We start from the raw sequence: 26847 nt of genomic DNA, 5'->3' as shown, positions 1-26847 counted from the left end.
AAATCCAAAAAATGCTCTCTCCTCTGCAGGAGTCTACCGGATACCATGCAGCTGTGGACAAGTCTACATAGGGACCACCAAACGCAGCATTGCCCAAACAAGAGTCAAAGAACATGAAAGGCACTGCAGACCAATTCAAACGGAGAAATCAGCCATAGCAGAGCATTTGATGAACCAACCTGGACGGAGCATATTATTTGAGAACACAGAAATGCTTGGCCACTCCAACAATTATCATGTCAGACTACACAGAGAAGCCATTGAAATCCACAAGCATGTGGACAACTTCAACAGAAAGGAGGAAACCATGAAATGAACAAAATCTGGCTACCAGTATTAAAAAACTCAAAAATCAAAACAGTAGATGGGAAGCAACAGAGGAGCCCCAAGGACGGCTAATGACTCTGAACAAAGGATGCCCCCCAGGCAAGAGAAAACCTTTCCAATGCTAATTAGGGTGATTAACGGAAACATTAACACTCTTGTCACACTCTGGACTCTCCATAGACATCCCCAAAAAATAAGTCCTAGTAGAGGTTTTGCTGAATTGCTAAATATAAGGCGTCCCCCGAAAGTAAGACCTAGCAAGGTTTTTGTTTGGAAGCATGCCCAGCGCCCACCAAACAGAACACCAGAGCATGCAGGATTGGTAAATGTACATACCAGTTGCATATGGAAATAATGGTAGTAACAAGAAATTCTTGACGGGAGTCACAGTTTGTCTGGTTTGGTTATGTTGGTTTGTGATGACAACTACTGTACAGTATAGAATAAATGTTCATTTTTTTTGTTCAACAATAAATGTGAATTCTTCTTCATGGAAAAATAAGACATCCCCTGAAAATAAGACCTAGCACATCTTTGGGAGTAAAAAATAATATAAGACACTGTCTTATTTTCGGGGAAACATGTTATATATTCCTTGCCTTGCCTAGTTTATCCATGCCTCACAACCTCTGAGGATGCCTGCCATAGATGTGGGCGAAACGTCAGGAGAGAATACTTCTGGAACATGGCCACACAGCCCGAAAGACATACAACAACCCTGTTATTATTTTTTGTAATTTTAAAGAGGGAACTCCTAAGCTCTAAATTCTTTTCCAACACATGACACTTCACGCGCTGCTTGCTGTGAGCTGAATGCTCAAGGGTGAGTATCCTGTTTTTGGATGCTCTGCTGTGTTTTTTTTTTTGGGGGGGGGGGAGTCTTTCTTAACCAAGTGGCACAGGACCCTGCTTGGTGACAGGCCCCGCCCCCTATGTCCCTCCCCCCTCCCTTTGCGGGGGGGCCCTGATTCAAACAAATGGCACAGGACCCTGCTTGGTGACAGGCCCCGCCCCCTATGTCCCTCCCCCCTCCCTTTGCGGGGGGGCCCTGATTCACGGGCGGCACGTGCCGCATCCCGGGGCATTTAAACGCCGGCCGGCCTCCCGCCCCAGGAAGGGACTAGACCCGCCTCCTTCTTGGCTTTCTCCCTTCTCCTCTCTCTCTCTCTCTCTTTCTCTCTCTGCTGGAAAGGAAGGGCCGGCTCCGCCATGAAAGCCATCCCTGCGCCCGGGATCCGCTTCCTCCGCTCCTTCTCCAGGGACAGCTGGTAAGCAAGGCTTTGGGGCGGGAGGCGGGCATCTCCACCATGGAATTAACGCGCCCTGGCTCCTTGTTATGGGTTCCACGGAAGGCTCAAGCATCGAGTCAGGGCAGGGGAATGGCTAACCAGCCTTAGCCATTGTCAAAACCCGGTGTCACCCGGTCCACTTCGGGAAACAGTCTTTCTCTGCTTCTTCCCTGCAAACCCTCCCTTTTGTTCTCCGCCAAAACAAAGCGCTTCTGTGCGGGGGATGCTGCCGGCGGTGGGAAGCGCCTCCGCCGATCCTCTCTGCGCATGCGCCGCCAGGGCCAAATGTGGGCCATCTCCAGGTTTGGGCATCTCCAGTCTGCAGTGTTTTGGGCTGTTTGATTCTCTAATCGTGATTATTGCTGAACGTCCATTCCAATGGAGACCTAGAATCATAGAATCGTAGAGTTGGAAGAGACCTCATGGGTCATCCAGTCCAACCCTCTGCCAAGAAGCAGGAAATCGCATTCAAAGCACCCCCGACAGATGGCCGTCCAGCCTCTGCTTAAAAGCCTCCAAAGAAGGAGCTTCCACCACAGCCCGGGGCAGAGAGTTCCACTGCTGAACAACTCTCACAGTGAGGAAGTTCTTCCTGATGTTCAGGTGGAATCTCCTTTCCTGTAGTTTGAAGCCTTTGTTCCACATCCTAGTCTGCGGGGCAGCAGAAAACAAGCTTGCTCCCTCCTCCCTATGACTTCTCTTCACATATTTGTACATGGCTATCATGTCTCCTCTTAGCCTTCTCTTCTGCAGGCTAAACATGCCCAGTTCTTTAAGCCGCTCCTTACAGGGCTTGTTTTCCAGACCTTTGATCATTTTAGTTGCCCTCCTCTGAACACATTCCAGCTTGTCAACATCTCCCTTCAACTGCAGTGCCCAGAATTGGACACAGTATTCCAGGTGTGGTCTGACCAAGGCAGAATAGAGGGGAGCAGGACTTCCCTGGATCTAGACGCTATTCCCCTATTGATGCAGGCCAGAATCCCGTTGGGTTTCTTAGCTGCCGCATCACATTGCTGGCTCATGTTTAACTTGTTGTCCACAAGAACTCCAAGATCTTTTTCACACATACTGCTGTCGAGCCAGGCATCGTCCCCCATTCTGTATCTTTGCATTTCATTTTTTCTGCCGAAGTGAAGTATCTTGCATTTGTCCCTGTTGAACTTCATTTTGTTAGTTTTGGCCCATCTCTCTAGTCTGTTAAGATCATTTTGAATTCTGCTCCTGTCTTCTGGAGTGTTAGCTATCCCTCCCAGTTTGGTGTCATCTGCAAACTTGATGATCGTGCCTTCTAACCCTTCGTCTAAGTCGTTAATAAAGATGTTGAACAGAACCGGGCCCAGGACGGAGCCCTGTGGCACTCCACTCGTGACTTCTTTCCAAGATGAAGATGACGCATTGGTGAGCACCCTTTGGGTTCGTTCGCTTAGCCAATTACAGATCCACCTAACCGTAGTTTTGTCTAGCCAACATTTACTAGTTTGTTTGTCAGAAGGTTGTGAGGGACTTTGTCAAAGGCCTTACTGAAATCTAGGTACGCTACATCCACGGCAACCCCTATATCGACCCAACCCGTAACTCTATCAAAAAAAGAGATGGAAGACAATAGAAGAGATGGAAGACAAAAAGACAAGAGGGATCCTCTCTCCTCTGCAGGAGTCTACCGGATACCATGCAGCTGTGGACAAGTCTACATAGGGACCACCAAACGCAACAGCATTGCCCAAACACGAGTCAAAGAACATGAAAGGCACTGCAGACTAACTCAACCAGAGAAATCAGTCATAACAGAGCACTTGATGAACCAACCTGGACACAGTATATTATTTGAGAACACATAAATGCTTGACCACTCCAACAACTATCATATCAGACTACACAGAGAAACCATTGAAATCCATAAGCATGTAGACAACTTCAACAGAGAGGAAGAAACCATGAAAATGAACAAAATCTGGCTACTAGTATTAAAAAAACTCAAAAATCAGAACAGTAGATGGGAAGCAACACTCTGAGGGCAGAGGAGCCCCAAGGACGGCTAATGACTCTGAACAAAGGATGCCCCCCAGGCAAGAGACAAACCTTTCCAATGCTAATTAGGGTGATTAATTGCAACATTAACACTGGCTTCCAACTGACAAAGGACTCTTGTCATACCCTGGAGTCTCCACAGATATATATTTACCTTCCTTGCCTAGTTTATCCATGCCTCACAACCTCTGAGGATGCCTTCCATAGATGTGGGCGAAACGTCAGGAGAGTATACTTCTGGAACATGGCCACACAGCCCAAAAGACATACAACAACCCTGTGATCCCGGCCATGAAAGCCTTCGACAACAGATCTGGGTTTGTCTTCTGGCCTCTTTCATGGTAAATCAGGCTGAGCTGGAAGAGGGGGTTTACCTGCTTTTATAGTGCTGCCCCATGCAAGAAGTTAAGAAGGCAGGCAACCGGGTTGCTGTGAGTTTTCCAGGCTGTATGGCCATGTTCCAGAAGCATTCTTTCCTGTCGTTTCTCCTGCATCTATGGCAGGCATCCTCAGAAGTTGTGAGGTCCGTTGGAAACTAAGCAAATGGGGTTTGTATATCTGTGGAAGGTCCAAGGTAGAAGAAAGAACTCTTGTCTGTTTAAGGCAAGTGTGAATGTTGCCATTGACCACCTTGATTAGCATTGAATAATAGCCTTTCAGCTTCATCAGGACAGTAAATAAAGGATAATACTTAGAAAACGGGAATTCCAGGCATGAAACAATCAGGGCCAGCTAACACCTCTGAACAAAGTATTCCCCCTGGAAGGAAGCAGCCAGGCTTTGAAGGTGCAAGGCCATTCAGTGCTAATCAAGGTGGCCAGTTACAACATTCACACTTGCCTCCAACAGAGAAGAGTTCTTTCTCCCACCCTGGACATTAGGTAATGTAAAGGTTTCCCCTGACATTAAGTCTAGTCATTTCAGACTCTGCGGGTTGGTGCTCATCTCCATTTCTAAGCTGAAGAACTGGCATTGTCCATAGACACCTCCAAGGTCATGTGACCGGCATGACTGCATGGAGCGCCGTTACCTTCCCGCTGGAGCAGTACCTATTGATCTACTCACATTTGCATGTTTCTGAACTGCTGGGTTGGCAGAAGCTGGGGCTAACAGCGGAAGCTCACACCGCTCCCCGGATTCAAACCCCTCACCTTTCGATCAGCAAGTTCAGCAGCTCATCGGTTTAACCCGCTGTGCCATCGGGGGCACCTTTCACACTTTCCTCCAACAGAGAAGAGTTCTTTCTCCCACCCTGGACATTATTCCACAGATACATAAACTCCACTTGTCTAGTCTCCAACCCATAACCTCTGAGGATGCCTGCCATAGATGTGGGCGAAATGTCAGGTGAGTAATGCTTCTGGAACATGGCCACACAGCCCGGAAAACTCACAGCAATCCACTTCATTGGACACTTTTCCCCATGGTAATAACTCTTCCAGGAGTGAATTTCCCTACCTAGAGATAGATTTCTCTCCCTTCTTGTTGTCTCAACCTCGTTCTTAACTATGATTTGGTTGCAAGACAAATGTTTTTAACTCAGGGACTGCTTGTAATAGGAATCTTCTGCCCAAAGGCCAGATGCAGTTGCGAAGCCTCCCTGTCTGGCTTGCCCTCCTTTTTCCAAGACTGTTTTGTGCTCTCAACCCTCACTTCCTCCTTGCTTCTCAGTTTAGCAGCAGGAAAATAGCTGACATATAGAGGGAAAGGACCCACTTTCCTGAACGTTGTGGTTGCTGTCATGTGAGTAGAGCATGAGAAGGATTGCCCAGGGTGTGCTTCTGGATTCAGGGAAGAATTTGACAGCAAAAGGCAGTTCTTTCCTTTACCCAGATCCCTGTTTCTGTTTCTCTAAGGGCCTTTCCAGACAGGCCCTATATCCCAGGATCTGATATCAGGTTTTATGTTTTAAACTGGATTATATGAGTCCACACTGCCAGATAATCTGGGATAAACAGACAACCTGGTGCTGGGATATAGGGCCTGTCTGGAGGGGCCCTTAGAACTGTTTCCAGCACTATTAATTGCAATCCATAATGCATTGATTTAAATGCATTAAATGGAGCCCCCAGATGGCACAGTGGACTAAGTGACTTGAAGGTTGGGTTGCTGACCTGAAAGTTGCCAGGTTCGAATCCCACCTGGGGAGAGTGTGGATGAGCTCCCTCTATCAGCTCCAGCTCCATGCGGGGACATGAGAGAAGCCTCCCACAAGGATGGTAAAAACATAAAAAAAAAAACATCCGGGCATCCCCTGGGCAACGTCAATGCAGACAGCCAATTCTCTCACTCCAGAAGCAACTCCAGTTGCTCCTGACACACACACACACACAAAATGCATTAAATCCTTCATATTTCGATTCACACGAAGGAAATACATATTGCACACATGTTGCTCTGAATCCATCCATCTATCACGTTATTTATATGCCATCTTTCCTCCAAACTAGGAATTTATAAAAGGCAGAAAATGCTAGAAAAACCCATATATGTGAACTGCAAAATTCAGGTTGCAACAACATTAAAAAATGTCAGCATCCAAACCATTTCAAATTTTATATTTAAAACAAAGATTATCAAGACAGCACCATAAAGAGCCATTATATATTTTAACGTCCTTTGATTAATCTCAGCAAAAATCAATTTATTAGGAATAGGGTATTGGAAAATACAGTAGTGTCTCACTTATCCAAGCTAAACGGGCCGGCAGAAGCTTGGATAAGTGAATATCTTGGATAATAAGGAGGGATTATGGAAAAGCCTATTAAACATCAAATTAGGTTATGATTTTACAAATTAAGCACCAAAACATCATGTTATAAAACAAATTTCACAGAAAAAGTAGTTCAATACACAGTAATGTTATGTTGTAATTACTGTATTTACGAATTTAGCACCAAAATATCACGATATATTGAAAACATTGACTACAAAAATGGCTTGGAAAATCCAGAGGCTTGGATAAGCGAGGCTTGGATAAGTGAGACTTTACTGTAGCTCTACAGTTAGAATGGATTGTCAAGATGGCTTATAGAGCAAATTAAAATAACTCAACCAAAAAGCCAAAATGACTCAAAACTGTTTCATGAGAGATATACAACAGAAACACAATCTGACAACCTCTGAGGATACCTGCCATAGATGTGGGTGAAATGCCAGGAGAGAATGCTTCTGGAACATGCCAGACAGCACGGAAAACTCACAGCAACCCAATGATTCCAGCCGTGAAAGCCTTCGACAACACATTGAATTTAATAATGCTTGGTAAAGTATGAAGCAATCAGAAAAAAAGGAAGAATTCATTACAGGCGGATAGACTCAATAAAAGAAACCTGGATATAAGGCTGCTGATGACTGAGTGTCTTGGAAGTTTATGGTTCATAAGTTGCATCTGACATGATGGCAATTAATAACAGAGTAAATGCATTGAATCCTCCTAGGTCTTACTTTCGGGCGATGTCTTATATTTGGCCATTCACCCAAACCTCTACTAGGTCTTATTTTCAGGGGATGTCTTATTTTCGGGGAAACACCGTAGCAGTCTGCTTCCTGCTCTGTCTGAATCTTGCAACTACAGAGGGAAAGTTGTGACACACTAGCATATTTCAGTGTTTACAAGACTGAAACCTTGCACCTCCTGTCTATCATTATATAGTATCCAGGTCATCTCATCACAGCACGGTTCAGTGTAATTAATGAATCAAAGTTCTAATTAATGTATGTGTGTTTACGTGCCTTCAAATTACTTGTCACCTACGACAACCTTGTGGATTTCATCTGATTTTTCTTAGGCAAGGAGTACTTAGAGATGGCTTTGCTATATTTCTTCTGAAATATAACATACAGAACCTGGTATTCCATGGTGGTTTCCCATCCAAGTACTAGCCAAGATGGATCCTGCTTAGCTTCCTAGTTAATAATTCTATGATCTTATATGTGTAAATGAGCACTGTAAAGGAAGCATCACAGAAAGTACTTCCATATCATCTAAGACATTTTCTGGATGGTTAAGTACTTCTGGAGGTTAAGTACTATTTCAATGATGGGCAAGCTTTTGCGCTTGGTGTGTCAAAATTCACCAAAAAACCTAGCATGACTTGGGTGATGTGTCACTTTGAGAAAAAAATATGTAAAAAAATTGCAATATGTATAGTTTAAATAACAAAAATGTATAATTGTAATACATAACTGTATTTAATAAATCAAAAACTATTTACTGCCCTTATTTCCATGTACAACGATCAATGGTACTTTTTGCAGTTTCCACGCTGATTTCTCTCTATTCTAGTTTCAATGTAGTCATGAATAATGAATAATATAATAGTAACATATATATATATATATAATATAATATATAATATACTACAATAATAATAATAGAATTATATATATATAAAAAGAGTGATGGCATCACGGCGACCCACAAAACAACAAAACTACAGGCCCCCCAACCTCGAAATTTGACAACACAACCCATCATCCACGCCTCTAGGTTGATACAACAAAAAGAAAAGAAAAATAAAGTCGTAATTAGAGAGAGAGGAATAATTGTTTTTATCCAATTGCTGCCAGTTCGAAGGCTAAGCTCCTCCAACTTGGTCTCCTAGCAACCCAATAAAAATAATAAAAAACACTAAAATTAATACAATAAAATACTATAATAACAGAAAATAACTAAAAATAATACAAGAAAATAATAAAATATAATAAATAAAAATATAACTTACAATAAAATTAATAAAAAAATGCAAATAACGTCAAATAAAAATTACACAACAATTTTTAACCAATACCACCACCAGTTTGCCACAGCAACGCATGGCCGGGCACAGCTAGTGTGTGTATATATATATATATATATATATATAGATAGATAGAGTAACTAGCTTTGCCCGGCCATGCGTTGCTATGGCTTATGGGAATCCTTTGTTGGCCAAGTGGAATAGCAGTGAATAGCCTTGCAGTCTCAAAGCCTGGCTGTTTTCTGGAGTAGCTGGAGCTGTTTATTGTATGAATGTAGAGGCATGGATGAGGGGTTGTGCTGCCAAGTTTAGTGTTTCTGGGATGTGTAGTTCTGTTGTTTTGTCCTAGGCCGAAATTTCATTACCCTTTTATATATATAGATGTGCATAATTTCCATGGAGTAAACAACAAAACCACTGGACCAAATCACACCAAATTTGGCCACAAAAGACATAGTCATCCAATCAATCTGCAGGCAGCAGCGTGTCAGCAAAAATGGCTAGGCGTGTCAGTGCTGACACGCGTGTCATAGGTTGGCCATCACTGTACTATTTCTTGTATTTGGATGGAACAAAGGCTCAAATTATCCTTTCTTGTTGTTATGTCAGTTCAAGATAGCTACAGCTCATGGTGACCCAAAAGGGAGCCAACCAGGGAGTTTCCTTGGCAAGATTTGTTCAGAGAAGCTTTGCCATTGATCCCTTCTGAGTCTAGGTTTGACTTGCCTCAGGTCACCCAATGGATTTCTATTACACAAGGGTCTGAAGAAGACAGATAGTGTTAAAGGAACCAAAACATGAGCTTCTTGCTTATGTTTACATGTAATCTCCTTTTTTGTAATTTTTACTCTTTTGGTTGAGGTCCTAGTCTTGGGAGGGAGAGAAAAAAATGAATGTGCCAATATTAATCAAGGAAGTGTGTGGCAACCTTTGAGTGATTGAGATATAACTCAGAGTTTGCGGAAGCTGGCCCCATAACAGCAGATGTGCGCTCTCTGCATCGCAGACTGAGCTGCTGAAGCGTTGAGACAGATCTATGACATTTCTGAGTCAAAGAGGGAGTATTATTTGCTATTGTTATGTAGAAAGAAGCTCAGGATCTTTCAAGGTCTGGAGATGTCAAAACCAGAGTGGGGACATCTGTGTTGTCTTTGATCAAGACTGTGACCGTCCTCTTTCCCAGTTAAACACCCAGAGACCTACCATGAATGTCTCTAAAAGCCAGTCTTTCTGGCCTTATCTTTACTGCCTTCTCCCATTAACTTAGACTGTATTTCATTTTGAATTGGGGATTTGCTGCATTGTTTACTCTCCTGTTCATTGTCTTCTGAACCAAGAACCAAATTCTAGGGATCTCTTCTGTCTTATCTACATTTCAATAATGTTTCAGAAAAGATTTCCTAACTCTTGCCTGATACTGACTCTATGATACTTCTCTATGAAAATTCTGGCAAGATTTAGTGCTGCTCTTGCAGTTGATTGCTTGCAGATGCACCTATCTAATCTAACTATAGTATCGTTTATATTTAATCTATTTGAATTGTGTTGAATATTTAGTTATACAAGATCTACATATTCTATGTATTTTGTGTAGTGCTTTGATGCAGCATGGTTCTTAATAGTTTTATAATGCGACAGAATTTCCTGTTCCACATACAGTAGAGTCTCGCTTATCCAACGTAAACGGGCTGGCAGACTGTTGGATAAGTGAATATGTTGGATAATAAGGAGAGATTAAGGAAAGGCCTATTAAACATCAAATTAGGTTATGATTTTACAAATTAAGCACCAAAACATTATGTTATACAACAAATTTGACAGAAAAAGTATTTCAATACATAGTAATGCTATGTAGTAATTTTGTAAGTAGTTTTTAACTTTGTTTGTGGTTTTTCTATAATTGTCTTCACAATTCACTTTTGACATGATAAATATATAAAATAAGAACTATACATGCCCATATCACCGCTCTACTGATTTGTATGTATCTGGTTGTTTAAATATTCAGCAGGTTTTGTTTGATATTATAATGTTGATTGTTGAGCATATAATGTCTCTGTATGATGAATGAGTCAAGTGAATGATAAATAAGACATGGTACTTTTCTTCCTGACATCAAATTCCTGAGTGATGCTTTAACTGGGAATGAACTTGTAATTTCTTTATATATATATATATATATATATATATATATATATATATATGATTTTTATTACGATTTTCTAAACTTATACAGCGGAAGAGTGAGAACATATATTGATAGGAAAGCAGAGAAAAGAACAAGAAAACCCCCAATAACCCTCCCTACCAACCCGCCCCCCCCCCAAAAAAAGGAAGAAAATAAAAAATAAAAAAAATAAAATAAAATAAAAATTGACTTCCGTTCATTTTCCTTTATCTCAAAGTTGTCCCGTTTCTATACATCTCAAAAGAAATATAAATAAAAGAAAAACTTTTCTTCTATCTTCCAAAGAATATTCTTCCTGTCTTCTTTCATTTATTTTGGATTTGTCTTTATATAGCTCTCAAACATTGTCCAGTCCGTCATCTTAATTCCTTTTCCATTACTCTGTCTTAACATATATGTTAATTTGTCCATATCTTTAATTTCCATGATTTTATCTATCCAATGCCTTTTAGCGGGGGTTATGTCTTGTTTCCAAAGCTTGGCAAACACAATTCGGGCAGCCGTTGTAAAAAAAGTAAATAACTTGTCTGTATTCGAATCACCAAAGAAGTCAAAATCAAACATTCCTAAGAGATAAATTTCAGGTTTCATTGGGAAGTCTTTTTTAAATATATTTTTACATTCGGTGTGTATTAATCTCCAGAATTCACCTGTTTTTCCACATGTCCACCACATGTGGTAAAACGTACCTTCATGTAGTTTACATTTCCAACATTTTTGATCTGAATTTTTATACATTATGCCTAATTTTTTTGGTGTAATGTACCAACTTGTAATTTCTAAATGGCCCTGCTCTTTCCAAACTCTTCTGTTTACTGAAAGATAGCACATTTTAAAAAAACAAATGCAAATTTTATCAATAGAGAAGTTTTTATACAAATATAACAATCTCATTTAAAAGCTCTTGGACACTAGCCAGCTGAAGCAAAGGGAAAGGATAATTGGAGATGGCAATGCTAACGAGGCAATAGATAGGACTGTAACATTTTTAAATAAATTACTTGCAGGCAGATAGAATTTCAAAGAAGTGTGTGCATTTTTAATCAGCTTCATAGACTTATTGCCAAAAAACAGACATGACTACCATGGTATTTAAACCTAATGCATATGTGACTCCGAATCCTACATCACCCTTAATAGGCCTTATGCATGGCACAATCAATATAGTGCTCTGCATGTTAACGTATTCTGAAAAGACATAAAATGCAATTGACTGTGAACAATCCCGAAATACAAACATACATGTCTGCTCTTGAAAATCTCACCTTTATTTCTCTCCTAATGATTTTACCCCTCTGAGATGCCTATAGTTCACTGTTGTTTGGAAACATAAGTCACTAGATTGAGATTGTCATCCTGTTAAGCATTTATATCAGCATAAACTGACTTACAAGCACATGAATTAAAAGGGGAATTGTGATAATGTGGCATATGTAATGTATTATTGGGAGAAGAACACTTGCATATCAAGTCATAGACGTAACATCATGACAAAGTTAGAAGTTGTCGCCACTGATGCAGGAACTTGGCTATAGGAAGCAATATAGGAAATGAGATTGTGGAAATAGGGATGTTGATCATGCCCATGATTTGTTATTTGGATAGTTAAGTGTTGTAACAAAATCTTGAATAGTATTATTATGTAGGTTAAGGTAAAGGCTTTCCCCTGACATTAAGTCCTAGTCATGTCCGACTCTGGGGGTTGGTGTCATCTCCATTTCCAAGCCGAAGAGCTGGCGTTGTCTGTAGACACCTCCAAGGTCATGTGGCTGGTATGATTGCATGGAGCACTGTTACCTTCCCACCAGAGGATCTACTCACATTTGCATGTTTTCAAATTGCTAGGTTGGCAGAAGCTGGGGCTAACAGTGGGAACTCACCCCGCTCCCTGGATTTGAACCGCTGACCTTTTGGTCAGCAAATTCAGCAGCTCAGTGGTTTAACCCGCTACACCACCGGGGGCTCCATTATTATGTATACAGGAGAGTCTCACTTATCCAACATAAATGGGCTGGCAGAACATTGGATAAGTGAAAATTTTGGATAATAAGGAGGGATTAAGGAAAAGCCTATTAAACGTCAAATTACGTTATGATTTTACAAATTAAGCACCAAAATATGTTTTACAACAGATTGACAGAAAAAGCTTTCCAAAACATGGTAACAATATGTAGTAATTCCTGTATTTATGAATTTAGCACCAAAACATTGCAATATATTGAAAACATTGACTAAAAAAAATTGGCTGCTAATAAATTGACTACAAATAAAGATAGAATTGTGTAAAATGAATTTACAGTAGCAACACTGTCGGAAATTAAATCCATAAAAAGTTCAATCCTTACTGCCTAGAGAAACAGTGGTGGATCGAGGTGGGATGCAAACTGCGTTGGATAATCCTGAATGTTGGATAAGTGAATGTTGGATAAGTGAACGTTGGATATGTGAGTCTCTACTGTAATTACATTTTTATTATATTTATTTATAACATCTGTTTTCCCCAGTTTGTGTCTCAAAGCAGTTTACAGCTTTTAAAACTCAGATTCTGATTGGGGAACATGTGATCCGAGAACTAACTTTATCCAAGCTTTGTTCCTGGTTTCTGTGCAGATTTGTTTTGGCAGATTCTGATGTAGCTAGTACCCAAGGCATGACCTTGCTAAACTGGAGTGCAGATGGCTTGGCTGTCTCATGTAGTCCTGATAAGCGAGGTCTTGTGAGATACTGAAATCCTTGTTCCCTTTGAGGATGGAAGAAATGAACTACAAAAATCAGAGCAGAATTACTCATATATGATTTAATTTCTATCACTGCTCACATATGACTTGGAAAACGTACTCATTTCTGGGGTGATTCACTTGTTTTGCTGAATGGAAAAAATGTGGTTATGAGAAAAGGGGAAGCAAAGAGAACCAGCTGGCGAATTGATGGCATCTTCTCTTGAGGAGGGAATGTAGAATATTACATGCAGAATATCTCAGATTTGATCATTTGGATCTCCAGATCAGGTTGGGAAAGGATCCTGCTTGAAACCTGTGACAGCTGTGGTTTTAAGTCAGTGTTGATACAAATAAGCTAGAGTAGACCTTTGAAGCTGCAAAGGCAATTCAATGCTGATCAAGGTGGCCCATTGTAACATTCACACTTGCCTCAAACAGAGAAGAGTTCTTTCTCCCAATCTGGCCTTTCCACAGATATATAAACCCCACTTGCCTAGTTTCCAACAGACCTCACAATCTCTGAGGATGCCTGCCATAGATGTGGGCAAAACATCAGGAGAGAATGCTTCTGGAACATGATCACTCACAGCAACCCATTGATTCTGGCCATGAAAGCCTTCGACAACACATTGACCTTTGGAAAGTTAGCCTTTTTGGACTACAATCTCCAGAATTCCAGCATAGGTGGATATCCAAGACTGGATGATTCTAGGAGTAAACATTACCAAGCTCTAAATGAGATGGAGTAACCAACAGTGAAACAGATCCTTCTCTCCTATTCAGCCCTCCTCTTTATTTTTTTATTAAATCATGCAGCCCCGCTCCTCTTTGTGTCTGTGCTTCCACCTGAGCATACACATCTGAGAGTCGCCTGTTCGCTTGTGGTGAACCCATGAATTTTGCAAGATTTTCTTAGGCAAGTAATATTTAGAAGTGGTTTACCATTTCCTCCCTCTGAACTGTAGGCTTTAGTACCCAGTTTTCTTTGGCAGTCCCATCACAACCTGATGCTGCTTAACTTTCATGACGAGACAGGAACCTGTGCCTTTTTTTGGGAAGTTAACTTCACCCTTTTGAGTGGCATTTTCTCCTAGGTCAGTGATGGCCAACCTATGACACGCATGTCAGCACTGACACGCCTAGTCATTTTTGCTGACACGCTGCCGCATGCAGATTGATTGGATGACTAATGTCTTTTGTGGCCAAATTTGGTGTGATTTTGTCCAGTGGTTTTGTTGTTTACTCCATGAGAATTATGCACGTTACACACACACACACACACACACACATACATATATATATATAATATCATTCTATTATTATTCTATTATTATTGTAATATATTATTATATTATTACTATTATATTATTATTATATTATTCATTATTTATTACTACATTGAAACTACAATAGAGAGAAATCAGAGTGGAAACGGCAAGAGGTACCATAGATTGTTGTACATGGAAATAATGGTAGTAAATAGTTTTTGATTTATTAAATACAGTTATATATTACAATTATATATTTTTGTTATTTAAACTATATATATTGTGAAATTATGGGTTTTTTCTCTCTCGAAGTGACACACCACCCAAGTCATGCTAGGTTTTTTGGTGAATTTTGACACACCAAGTGCAAAAGGTTGCCCATCATTGGCCTAGGTGAACATGCATAGGAATGTAATGTTAGTTTCTTCTCTGACCGCTGATATTAGATACTGTAATCCTATCATTTTGAAAACTCGGGGCCAGGCTAACTAATCATACTTTTTTATTGGGGAGAGTCCAGATGACCAGGAATAGTAGACAAACTCCTTTGACAAGTAGCATGCCCACTTATGTATGACTCTCCCTCTAAATGCACAGCCTAAGAGGAACACTGAAAGTCTTTTATAGCAGATGAACAGTAAGATCAATAATCTAGGAAATCTGCAATCTTTCACCATTTTCGGTCAAGGAACATTCAGTACATGAAATAGGCCAAAGGTATGTTGGGTAGATTGCTGGGGGATGACAGTAATCAGACTTTCTGACTCTTGGTTGTTTAAGAATAGGGAAAACAAAAACACTTCTATATCTTAACTATTCCCAGTTACGTAACTGAAATCCCTGTGTTGTAGTAACATGGATATAGATTTATAAGGTAAAGGTTTTCCCCTGATGTTAAGTCCAGTCGTGACCGACTCTGGGGTTGGTGCTCATCTCCATTTCTAGGCCGAAGAGCCGGCGTTGTCCGTAGACACCTCCAAGGTCATGTGGCCGGCATGACTGCATGGATCGCCGTTACCTTCCCTCCGCAGCGGTACCTATTGATCTACTCACATTTGCATTTTTTCGAACTGCTAGGTTGGCAGAAGCTGGGGCTAACAGCGGGTGCTCATTCCGCTCCTGGGATTTGAAACTGGGACCTTTCGGTCTGCAAGTTCAGCAGCTCAGCGCTTTAACAAACTGCTCATCTTTTCCCCAGCTCAAGACTGAAAGAGGCTTACAATAAATTAAAAATCACTTATGACAGTTTTCGCAGGGCAAACGTGTATCTAACCTTTGGGGTTAATCTTCAGTGTTAATGTTAGGTGTTCAGTCTTTCTCTTTTATGGTCTTTCCTAGGTATCGGGGACTGATCCTGGTGTTGACGTTTCTGTGCTATACCACCTTCCATCTCTCACGGAAGCCTATTAGTATTGTAAAGGTAAGGAGCATAAATCCTGGAAAGTCAGGAGTTGTATTCTTGATCCAAAGGAAGCCCAAGCCTGCAATCCAAAGAGTGTGGAGCCTTCTGGTCAACAGACCTCATTGGATTGCAGGTACCATCAGCCCCAGCAAGCATGGGTGATGGGAACTGTAGTCCAGCATTGTCTGAAAAGGCGCAAATCTCTCATGTCTGCTATACAATGAATACTATTGAATACAGGGAGATTTACATCCAAGGAAATGTTCATAGGGATATTCTGAATTCACAAGTGAGCTGGATGCCTATGTTTCTTCTTTGAGTGATTGAAAAAGTTTTACCCTGCCCTGTATCTAGGGATCTCTTGGTGTGAGATACAGATAATAAAACAATTAGAAAACCATTTTAAGCAATCCAACACGAGAAAATTGTTTCTTCTTTTTCCTATTCTTTTCCTTCCTACCTTGGTTGAGGGTTCACTAGAGCAGGGACTTGGTTTCTTATCCATTTCAAAGTTGCCATGTATACAGATAGCATGATATAACCAAAATCATGGTATTATTCCTGATTCTTTCTACTGTCGTTTTTTTTCTCTCTTTTTGCCAGAGCGAACTACATTACAATTGTTCCTCCCGTGGAGGCAATCCAAACAATGAGTCCAATAGCACGACATGGTGCGACTGGAAGCCTTTTGGTAAGACTTGGTTTCCTAGTCTGTTTCACTGAAGGACTCAAAGGTTGTAAAGGTTTGTTTGCCGTACAACTCCTAGAGTTCTCTGTTTTGCTTAAAATATGGAAATACATTAAGTGTACATACTATACTTCAGAGCTGGTGACAGCTGCAGTTGATCAGGGGACAATTGTTTCCCCTTTCTTGTATACAAATACCAGCCTCTTCGTTCTGAAGCCTGTGGTGAATTTGGATATATGTGTTGCTTTGTTGTACTCTGTTGAACCAAAATCTTAACCAGTGCCGTTCATTCTTCCAGACCAAGATAACTATAAGGAACTGTTTGGAGCACTGGACAATGCTTTCCTGGTTGCCTATGCCATAGGCATGTATATCAGGTATGTATCTAACATGCAAGAAGGATGGGGATATAGAGTGATCTCCTTATAATTAGGAATATGCAGAGAAAAGATATGCAACTAGCCTTTTTTTGCAACATTAGTCTCCTACATAACGGGGTCAAAAGGGTGTATTCAAACATCTGCATCATGAAATGATGCACACAAGTAGCAGTTCCAGCATACTATTTTGCTGTTTGTCTGAGCCTGTTCACTGTGACTTCCACACATATACTGAAGTGGTATAGCCTATCAGGTATTGTACCATGCAGTTTTGGTGACTACCTAGATTGATTATCATGTAGCTAAGTTCATAGAAATCAGGATGGGATTTCAGCTGGTAAAATGACTTGACTGATGCATAGCAGAATGAATGGAACCATTTCAGAAGGCAGATGGATGATCTCATCGTATATATAACCCCTATTTCATTGTTATCCACAATTTAACCCTCCAGAATCAGGAATCCATATAGTCCCAAAATCCCAGTTCCTCCATCACTCCTGAAGGCACTGGATTAATTTATAGAATGGAAGACCAGCTGAGTAAGACACTTAAGAGACTCAGGGAGCTTCCAGACAGCATCAAAAAAGTTTAAAAAGTGGGGCAAAAAATCTCGAGATCTGACAGCAAGTCTACACACAGACCTGTCAGTCCTAGGAAATGCTCCCCTGCCATCCCTACGTCTTCTTTTGAAGTGGAGTTTACAAGTACGCAAGATGGAGCAGGGACGGGGGACATCTGGCAGAAATTTTTGTTTAAGTCTCTCCGAGATGCTCTGGACCTCATATGTGTCCATGCAGAGAGCCTAATGTACACAAGCAGATTTCTTATCTCTCTCTCTTCACCCAGTTATAAATTCAGGCTCTGTTTAATATTATAAACATTAGAACAAAGAAATGGTTGCAGAGAATTCTAATTGTCATTGCTTTCCAACTCTGCTTCTGTTTAGCCACCTGTGTGTCAGTGGCTCCATTTTTGACAGCCCAATCAGCTGTTTTGGACTTTTAAAATGTTCAAATGCTCAGGAGCAATTAACACCGGGGTATAGGAAGGAACCCACATGTTTTTTATGACTGCAAGAATATACAGTCATGCGAAGCTGAACATTTTTTTTGGGGTCAAATCAGATTTTAAGTACACCTTTTAAACACGTGCTTTTCTTCTGTTAACTCGATTCCACCCACACTTTCCCCAAATGTCATTTAGCCTCCCCCTTCACACATACCAGTTTCTTCCAGGTTTTTAGGCATGTGTAGAAGAGCCCTCAGAATATATAGCTGAGGGGACTTTTCTCACAGTTCCTGCGGACATTGTCTTGCTCACACTAATAGTGAAGTTTGTTTTGGCTTTTACAAAATGGGCTTTTAGACTACTGGCCTTTCAGTGGCCTTTTGGTGATTCTTATTATCTTATTTTTACCAGTTCCTCTGCCATTAGCAATTTTGATTCGCTCTTGGTTTACCTTCCTTGATAAGGTTTATCTTCATTGTCCGCAATCTTCACCTGATACAATTTGTCACAAAGGATATCAGCAACTTGACAGTTTAACATCCTGGCTTAAAAACACCCACAAGTAATCCAAGAGGTGCTTTTAGGACAAATCTATAGTATTTCATTATCCAGGCACAATGCGTCAAGAGCCAGTCACACCCAGAAAGCAGTCAGCCTGCTTCCCAACTAGGCAGAAAGCCATTCGTAGAGACCAAATTCCCATAACTTATATTCATGATGGCTGGGCGATAAGAAATTGGTTAATGGAGGGCTTGTGTTGTCGATAGAAAGCGTGTTCAAATGATGAATTCTGTTTGTTATGAGCCATAACCAGCTCTTTTGTCACCTAAGTAGCTATTAAAGGGCTTTGTTGGGTTATTTTCAGGACTGCTTCAATGCCAAAAGGACAGGAGCAAAAAGGTCAGCAGCTCCATGATCTTACTCAGTGGAGTACGAATGGGAGTCATATGGCTGGTCTTTCCCTAAAGGGAAAGAATTATATACTGGAGCTAAAAAGGAGTCACTTTTCTTAGATATGCAGTTCTACTCGATGCAAGATGTGCCTCCAATTTTTGGCCAAACATCACACACACACATACAACTTTTTAGCCTTTTCCAGTTGCATTTCAAGGGGCTGATGTAGCCTGTAGCAGGACTTGGAAGTAAAAATATCCTCATGATGATTTTTGAATAGGTGAGTCAATGTCAGTCAGAGCCTGAAGCACTGGGTAAACCAAGAGTGAACTAGTGATGGACTAATCTTTACCCTTCTGTAACATAGCTTCAAATTAAGCAGCAGTGAGGAATACCTGGCATTCCAGATGTTGTTGGACTGCCATCCCCATCACCTTTCATTCGTGACCCTCCTTTCTGGAGCTGATGGTAGTTGCAATCCAACAACACCTGGAGTGCAATCACTTCCGTTCACCTTTCATCTAATTGCACCGGGAACCACCTTCTTTCTCACAATTTGCTAATGAGTCTCACAAATGACATGGCAAACAAAGGTGGATTAGATAAGACAGATTGTTAATCATGTCAGAATAAACTATTAGACCACAAAGTGTTCAGTTTGCGTTATTAAATACAACTTATTTTAGAACTGAAGTATAAGAACCTGATAAACTGTCATCTGCAGTTTCTAAGAAAAAGCATTTAGATACAGTCTATAGTTCCAGAGTTCCCAGAAAATAAGTTGGTCTAAATAATGGCAAGACTTTTCAGTCGCTGTGTGGGCAGTGGTTTGGGGACTGGTAATGGGAAGAGGTCAACGTTTTCACTATCACTGAAATCAACAGTATGGAAAAGTTCCTGTTTGTAATGATCTGTTGAGAAGAGTCATGATCACATCATGCTGTCTTTAATCCTGTCATGGGAGAAAGACAGGACATTAAATAAATCAAAAAACAAAGTCTTATCTGGTGAAATGAGAGACTTGGAGCATGTCTTGGAGCCCTTTGTATAAGCCAGTGACAGCATCATTCAAAGGTAGCCATTCAACATACACTTAAATACTGTCAGAGGAGAAGTCCCAACTTCTTGCAGAAATCATCTCAGCTTCTCTTGCATTTCAAAGGGGAGAACCATATCACAATAGAGGCATTTTTCCTATTCTTTTCGACTTGTTGTGCAAAATCCCAACTAGCTAGTTAGTCCCAACTAGAGTTGGCCCTTTTCTTTAAATGGGGCATGTTCGTCACCACTTATGTAAACTTTGTTGATTCCAATTGTTCTATTGTGATTGTGAGTAAAATTTAATCTGTATGTCATCCATAAATAACATTTATGTATTTACTCTTTAAAATGCAGTTTGACAGTACTTTAACTGCTGTGGTTCAATGCTATGAAATCCTGGGAGTTGTAGTTTCATGAGGCACTAGCACTTTTTGGCAGAGAAGACTAAGGACCTTGCAAAACTACAACAACAACAACAACATTTTATTTGTATTCTGCCCTATCTCCCCAATAGCATTGAGACATGATAGTCAAACTGAATTAATTTTACCATGTAGATGCATGCTCAGACTCAGAAAGGACAAATGAGTAGATTTCCCCACCAGAAAAAATAGACAGCGTATAATTAACTTATGAATCGTTTACAACTAGGCTGATGATATTAGGGATTGAACCTAGGACCTTTTCCATGCAAAACAGTTGTGTCCTGAGTGTTTATTTCTGCTCAGTGATGCCATAATTCCAAGGTGGAGCTTTTTGGGAAGAAAACTCTTGTGTTTCATATGCTGTTTGCTTCTCTCTTTTGCAGTGGCATTTTCGGTGAGCGCCTCCCATTGCGATACTACCTCTCTGGAGGCATGTTGCTGAGTGGCCTGTTCACGTGTTTATTTGGTTTGGGCTACTACTGGAATATCCACCAGCTTTGGTACTTTGTCCTTGTACAGGTATGGAAATCAATTGTGTTTGCCCATGACATTTTTATAGTACGGAGCTTTCTGTGAGACCTAGCATTTGGTCTGTTGAATTTCCCCCAGTGGTCCAGTGCCATATATTTTGGGAAGTTACAATGGTAAACACTACAAGAACTGTGGCCACTGTGGAAGAAAGGAGGCTACCACAAGGGAATTTGCCAAGGAACTCCTCTGCCCACCTCTATTCTTTGACACTTTGTGCAGATATCACATTTTGGTGCCTCAAATCTTAGTCCTGTTTCTGGGTATGTTTGACCTACTGATTCCAAAATGGCACCACTTTCCCCCTATCAGCTCTAGTTTTTTGAGATACAGAACATATGCAATATAAGTAAAGGTAAAGGTTTCCCCTGAGGTTAAGTCCAGTCATGTCTGACTCTGGGGGTTGGTGCTCAGCTCCATTTCTAAGCTGAAGAGCCGGCGTTGTCTGTAGACTCCTCCAAGGTCATGTGGCTGGCATGACTGCATGGATCGCCGTTACCTTCCCTCCGGAGCGGTACCTATTGATCTACTCACATTTGCATGTTTTCGAACTGCTAGGTTGGCAGAAGCTAGAGCTAACAGCAGTTGCTCATGCCGCTCCCAGGATTTGAATCTGTGACCTTTCGGTCTGCAAGTTCAGCAGCTCAGTGCTTTAACACACTTCGCCACCGGGGCTCCTTTATGCAATATAACATGGAGTCAAATGAGTTTCTTATTGGAATTAAGTGGTATGATGCATATGGTTGTAATATTGCATATGGTATATTCCATCTGCTTGCTCTCATTTGTTTGCCCACAGAAAACCATGATAACCATATCTGATGTGTTCTATCCAATTCAATTTTCTGAATCAGCGCCCCAAATAACCCCAGGAACAGACCTAAAAACCAAGACACCACAAATTGCTTTGTGTTGGGCTGTGTAATAGAACTTAAGTATATGATGTTAATTACACGGGGAGGACAGGTAGTCCCCTTTATAGGGTTGACCTAAAATGGCTAGAGATGTGAATTTCTAGTGTCCTACCTGCCTCATTTCCAGGGAGTCAAATGAATTTCTTATTGGACTTAGTTCCACCTCCCGGGGAATAACTCACACTGCAAGGGCCCCAAAGTTCAGAGCCCCACATAAAGGAGAAGGGAAGTTAGTCACTTCTCTCTACCATTACAGATTTCCATTCTTTCTTCCATAAGTGCCACTGCTCAACATTTCAAAGTATAGTTATCACTTGGATATGTCATCCTTGGGCTTGATCTCAGGTTAAAGGATCTTGAAATGACATTTTAATTTGGTTGCTTCAGAAATGAATATGAAGCCCATAGCAAATCAGAATTTCTTTGTAAAATATCGAGTTTAGCGGATACTGATTTGGTTTCTTACATGGTGACCTCTTTATACACCTGGAGTGTCTAGAGAAGGTAAATCTAGACCTCCTTGGCAATAGATAGGCAAGGATAATTGATTTTCTTGTTCTTTTGCAAAAGCAACAAGAAAAAGACCACCACTCTACACCTCAAAGCTATGCTGCTGAATTGTAGAAAACCTGGGGCATTCAGGATATTTTTGCATAGAAGGATTGTGACATCTGTTCATTTGGAATACAGAACAAATCCTGGTCTCGGAGTTATTTTAGTCATTGATTCTGTTTTTTAACATTTAGGATCTAGTTGTTAGATCCAGGAGTTCTGTATCTTTTCTTGCATGCCTCTATAAATCAGCTTTCTCCATTATGGTAACCTCAAGATATACTGGACTACAGCTCCTATCATCCCTGACTGTAGACTATGTAGAGGATCATCTTGAAGAAGGCTACTGTAAAAGGGTGGGAATCCTGATGAAATCCTGTAAATAATAATTATCCAATGTACTTCTGTCAGGGTTCACTTTCTCAGCAGCCCTCTCATAAAGTCTCATTGATGAGATTTCTTTTCCTGAACTTCCCTTGACTTTTGTTTGCCCCATTAAGCATTGTGTGGGTGTTTCCTACTCCTTGCTCCATTTGTCCCGTGATGGGAAAAAACGTTCCATACGTTCAGGCTGGGCAAGCATATTTAGCCACTGGAAAAAATAGAAGAGGATGCAGCCTATTTTTCCATCCTTGTTGTGTCTGTCTGGATGTGTCATTGCTGTCAAATGAGAGATTATTGGGTTTGATGATGCAGGAGTTACTGGGGGAAATGTTACTAGATATAGTCTGAGCAGCCTGGCCTCATGTTTCTGGCTCATAAACAATCTGTGATTCAGTAAGATTCCACCTTAAGACTCTGGAATTTCTGAGAAGGGTTTGGATATATGATTTTATTTTCCTATCTTGTACTGCAAGCATTTGGAATGTGCAAATAAACATTTTTTCACAGAGGGAAAAAATGCAGTTCCAGAGTAAAAAAAGATGCAGTTCCAAAAGGCTATCAATCTGTGTCGGTCTGAAATTCAGCCAGGAAAAAAGTTGTATTATGTTAGTTCCTTTTAAAGTTATAAATAGTAATTTCAAAGGAAAAATGGGCAGTCGATGATACTTTACAACCAGATCCTGGTATATACATTCCTTTCTCCAGATTCCACTGCTATTTTCTGATGTTTTTTTTTTCTGAGATAAAAAAAAGTGACAGGGCAATGAGCCCTGTTTTCAACATCTGAGAGAGAACATTTAGCTTCCCAAAGTAATAGTCTTACAGCAACAAAGAGGCCGAGCCTTCGTCTTCAGTTGCAGAGTGATCTGGATTCTGTTGTGGAGCTTTGTCCAAACCAGATCTTGGAATAGTTACTTTTCAGCCCTCAAAATCCACTGGGTCACACAAACTGAAAGATTCAGCTGCTTCCACAGAAGAATCAGTAACTGGAGCTTTCATGTCAGTGAGACACTGCATCTGTTCTGGACTTTATCCTGAACATTATGAATTGAGTCAACGAAGATGCTTATCACTGTCCCCAAAATAGGTCAAGCACTTTGGATGGCTCATTTAAAGTTCAGATTAAAATGTGGAGCTGATTTGCCACCTCACTGACAGGGGAAGCACCACAATTCCTCCTCTTTTGGGAGGTATTCTACTTCTTTCATCATTTTCTAGGTCAATTACTTTGTATAACTACAAGGAAGTGGACTCTGTGTAAACTGTCAATTGAAGAGCAGGACAGCTAGAGCATCTCCTCTATGTTTGTAGGCTGGAGATCAAGAGTTTCTCACCACGCCCACTGTGTTTCATTGCATGGGACTATTTTTGTAAGCAGTTAGGCAAGTCGTCTGGTTGTATTTTCCACCTACCCACTTCCATCCATTACTTGAAACTGTGACAAATCAGGGATGTGTGCCTTTCCCTCACATCAATGCTTCAAGCTTCCCAACTCGTTTGTGCAGTTGGTTTGGCAAGGTTTGTTCATAGGGAAACTTGGAGCAGGGAGATGGGGTGGAGCAAATAGGCGTTGTGTCCTAGAAACCTCCCTGTTTCAGGTTAGAGATTGCGACACAAGATCTCAAGGTCACTGGATCCAATAACTGACAAGCGAGGAAGAGGACTTTGCAAATCATTTGGGATAGGTACAGTGAGTTCCAAAGGATCCAAAGTCATTGTTGTTCTGCTGCTATATTATCTGCAGGTAACCTGGTCCAAGGTTCATCACCAGCGCTTTGAATTGTGCCTGGAAATGGATCTTTGGAGCATAGCTGGGGCCGGACTGTGGTGCAGGCTGTTGAGCAGCTGCAATAAATCACTCTGACCATGAGGTCATGAGTTCGAGGCCAGCCCGTGGCGGGGTGAGCACCCGTCAATTAAAAATAAAATATAGCCCCTGCTCGTTGCTGACCTAGCAACCCGAAAGATAGTTGCATCTATCAAGTAGAAAATAAGGTACCACTTATAAAGTGGGGAGGCAAATTGAACTAATTTACGACATTGGAATGAGGAAGTGAGGAAGTGCCATCAGAGTGGATGATGAAGCAGCTGCTCCCCCCTGTGGCCAGAATCGAACATCCCCTCAGGAGAAGGTTAAATTGCCTCTGCGTCTGTCTGTCTCGGTCCCTGTTTGATGTGTTTATGGGCATTGAATGTTTGCCCTATGTGTGTATAATGTGATCCGCCCTGAGTCCCCTTCGGGGTGAGAAGGGCGGAATATAAATACTGTAAATAAATAAATAAATAGCTCAGAAATGTTTCTCATTTGGATTACCATAAATTCCAGCCAGGATGGGCCACAACATGCTCCATGCCGGTTACAGGATTCTGAGATTGTAGCCTTTGCAAGTAACTCTTTTGAACTGTTCTAAGAAACCATAAAGAAAATGAAATGTAATAGATGATATCCTGAACAAGAAGCACTTCGTACTGCAGCATTTTGTTGCAGGTCTCAACTTGTGTTCTTCCAAACGCAAAAGAGACAGGCATCTAGCATTTTCTAGGCCAATTTGTTGAAATACAGGGAAGTAGATTGTGTGTCTTAGTAGTTGTGTGGGCTGATTGTTCAATTACTGTTTCTCAGACACCACTCTGAGTGGTTATGAACTTAGAAGTATTGCATTTCCACATCCCTTTGGCCCTTGAATGATTCTGCAAATATGCCCTATAGTTTCCCTTACTCTGCTTCTTTCCTTCTCTTGTCTTTCCTCTAGATATTCAATGGCTTGGTGCAGACAACTGGTTGGCCATCAGTGGTTACATGTGTCGGCAACTGGTTTGGAAAGGGGAAGTGAGTCTGGTTTCTTAACATCTGCATTTTGTAGGTTTTTTTTTTTAAAAAAAATTCCTTTCAAGTAAAGTTCTAATTGCTTAATCTGTGGAGGAAGTATCTGATTTATTCCCTCACTGGAACGGAAAATATAATGTGGGACTGAAAAATGAATTAAATATATAGCGTCTTCATGGAGGTAACTAGTCACTGCTAGTTGAATTCTGCATTATACCATCCCGAATCTCCAATTATCACTGTCATTAAGCATGTTGATTGGGGATTCTGGGAGATGTAGTGCTGAGAGTAATTTTTTTTTCTAATCTCAGAATTTGTGTTTTAACATCAACCTTTGGCTCCATGTCTGAACGTCTAGCATGTTTCTTTCTGGCCCAGAGATTGATCTGCCCCTTTCTGTCGCCTTCTCTTCCCAGGCGGGGCTTCATCATGGGCATCTGGAACTCACACACATCGGTTGGAAACATCTTGGGGTCCCTGATTGCTGGCGCATGGGTCTCCAGCACATGGGGTTTGTCCTTCATCGTGCCCGGTATCATCATAGCTACCATGGGCGTCATCTGCTTCTTGTTCCTCATTGAATGTGAGTATTAGGAGTTGTGTTGGGCCAAAACAGCTGACAGACCCTGCCCCCACAGCATGTTGCAAAGATGGGGAGAAATTGGGTAATCTGGGGTACAAACAGGTGAAAAATGTGGGACAAAATGGATCAAATAGTAATTACACCCAGATAAGGTTTGTGAGACAGTGTGGTGTAGTGGTTTGGCATTGGACTACGTCTTTGAAGACCAGGGTTTGGGTCCCCACTTGGCCATGGAAACTCACTGGGTGATCCTGGGCAAGTCACATTCTCTCAGCCTCAGATATTGGGAAAGGCAAACTTTCTGAGCAAATCTTGCCAAGAAACACTCCATAGGTTTTCCATAAGTCAGTCGGAAATGACTTGAAGACATACAATAACAGCAACAAGATTTGAGAAGTATAACTTTCCCCGTTAATTTACCAGGCATAAGAATAGGAGTGAGGGATATCAGGCCCTTGGCTTTCCAGACTGCCGTGACCCCTTCCCTCCCCATAACAATACTGCTTGGTGGTTTATTGTTAAGATATGTCTTAAGAGTTTCTTTAATGGCAAAAAGTGGTATCTGGTGCTGGGATAATGGCATTTTGGGTACTTTAAAAAATATTAGAAACTACAGTAACAAATGCTTCAACTTCCCAGTCTGTTTGCCTTGT

The 26847-nt window shown here is 41.0% G+C and overlaps 1 protein-coding gene across 2 annotated transcripts in view; it reads left to right on the top strand.

Moving 5' to 3' along the window:
• Positions 1-1363: 1363 nt before the first annotated feature.
• Positions 1364-26847, top strand: part of slc37a2 (solute carrier family 37 member 2) — a 37804-nt gene continuing 12320 nt past the window's right edge. Inside the window, exons 1-7 of one of the 2 annotated variants that reach the window (XM_062961011.1) lie at positions 1364-1595; positions 15904-15985; positions 16571-16658; positions 16954-17032; positions 20790-20925; positions 25538-25614; positions 26028-26194. In XM_062961011.1, the coding sequence (XP_062817081.1) occupies positions 1537-1595; positions 15904-15985; positions 16571-16658; positions 16954-17032; positions 20790-20925; positions 25538-25614; positions 26028-26194 (688 nt within the window). In that variant the 5' untranslated portion in view covers positions 1364-1536. The remainder of the gene's footprint in view (positions 1596-15903; positions 15986-16570; positions 16659-16953; positions 17033-20789; positions 20926-25537; positions 25615-26027; positions 26195-26847) is intronic. The other variant, XM_062961012.1, reaches the window with a different exon arrangement.

The sequence above is a fragment of the Anolis carolinensis genome, unplaced genomic scaffold (assembly GCF_035594765.1).
Source record: "Anolis carolinensis isolate JA03-04 unplaced genomic scaffold, rAnoCar3.1.pri scaffold_8, whole genome shotgun sequence".
Taxonomy (NCBI): Eukaryota; Metazoa; Chordata; class Lepidosauria; order Squamata; family Dactyloidae; genus Anolis; species Anolis carolinensis.
This window is presented reverse-complemented; position numbering and strand designations above follow the sequence as displayed.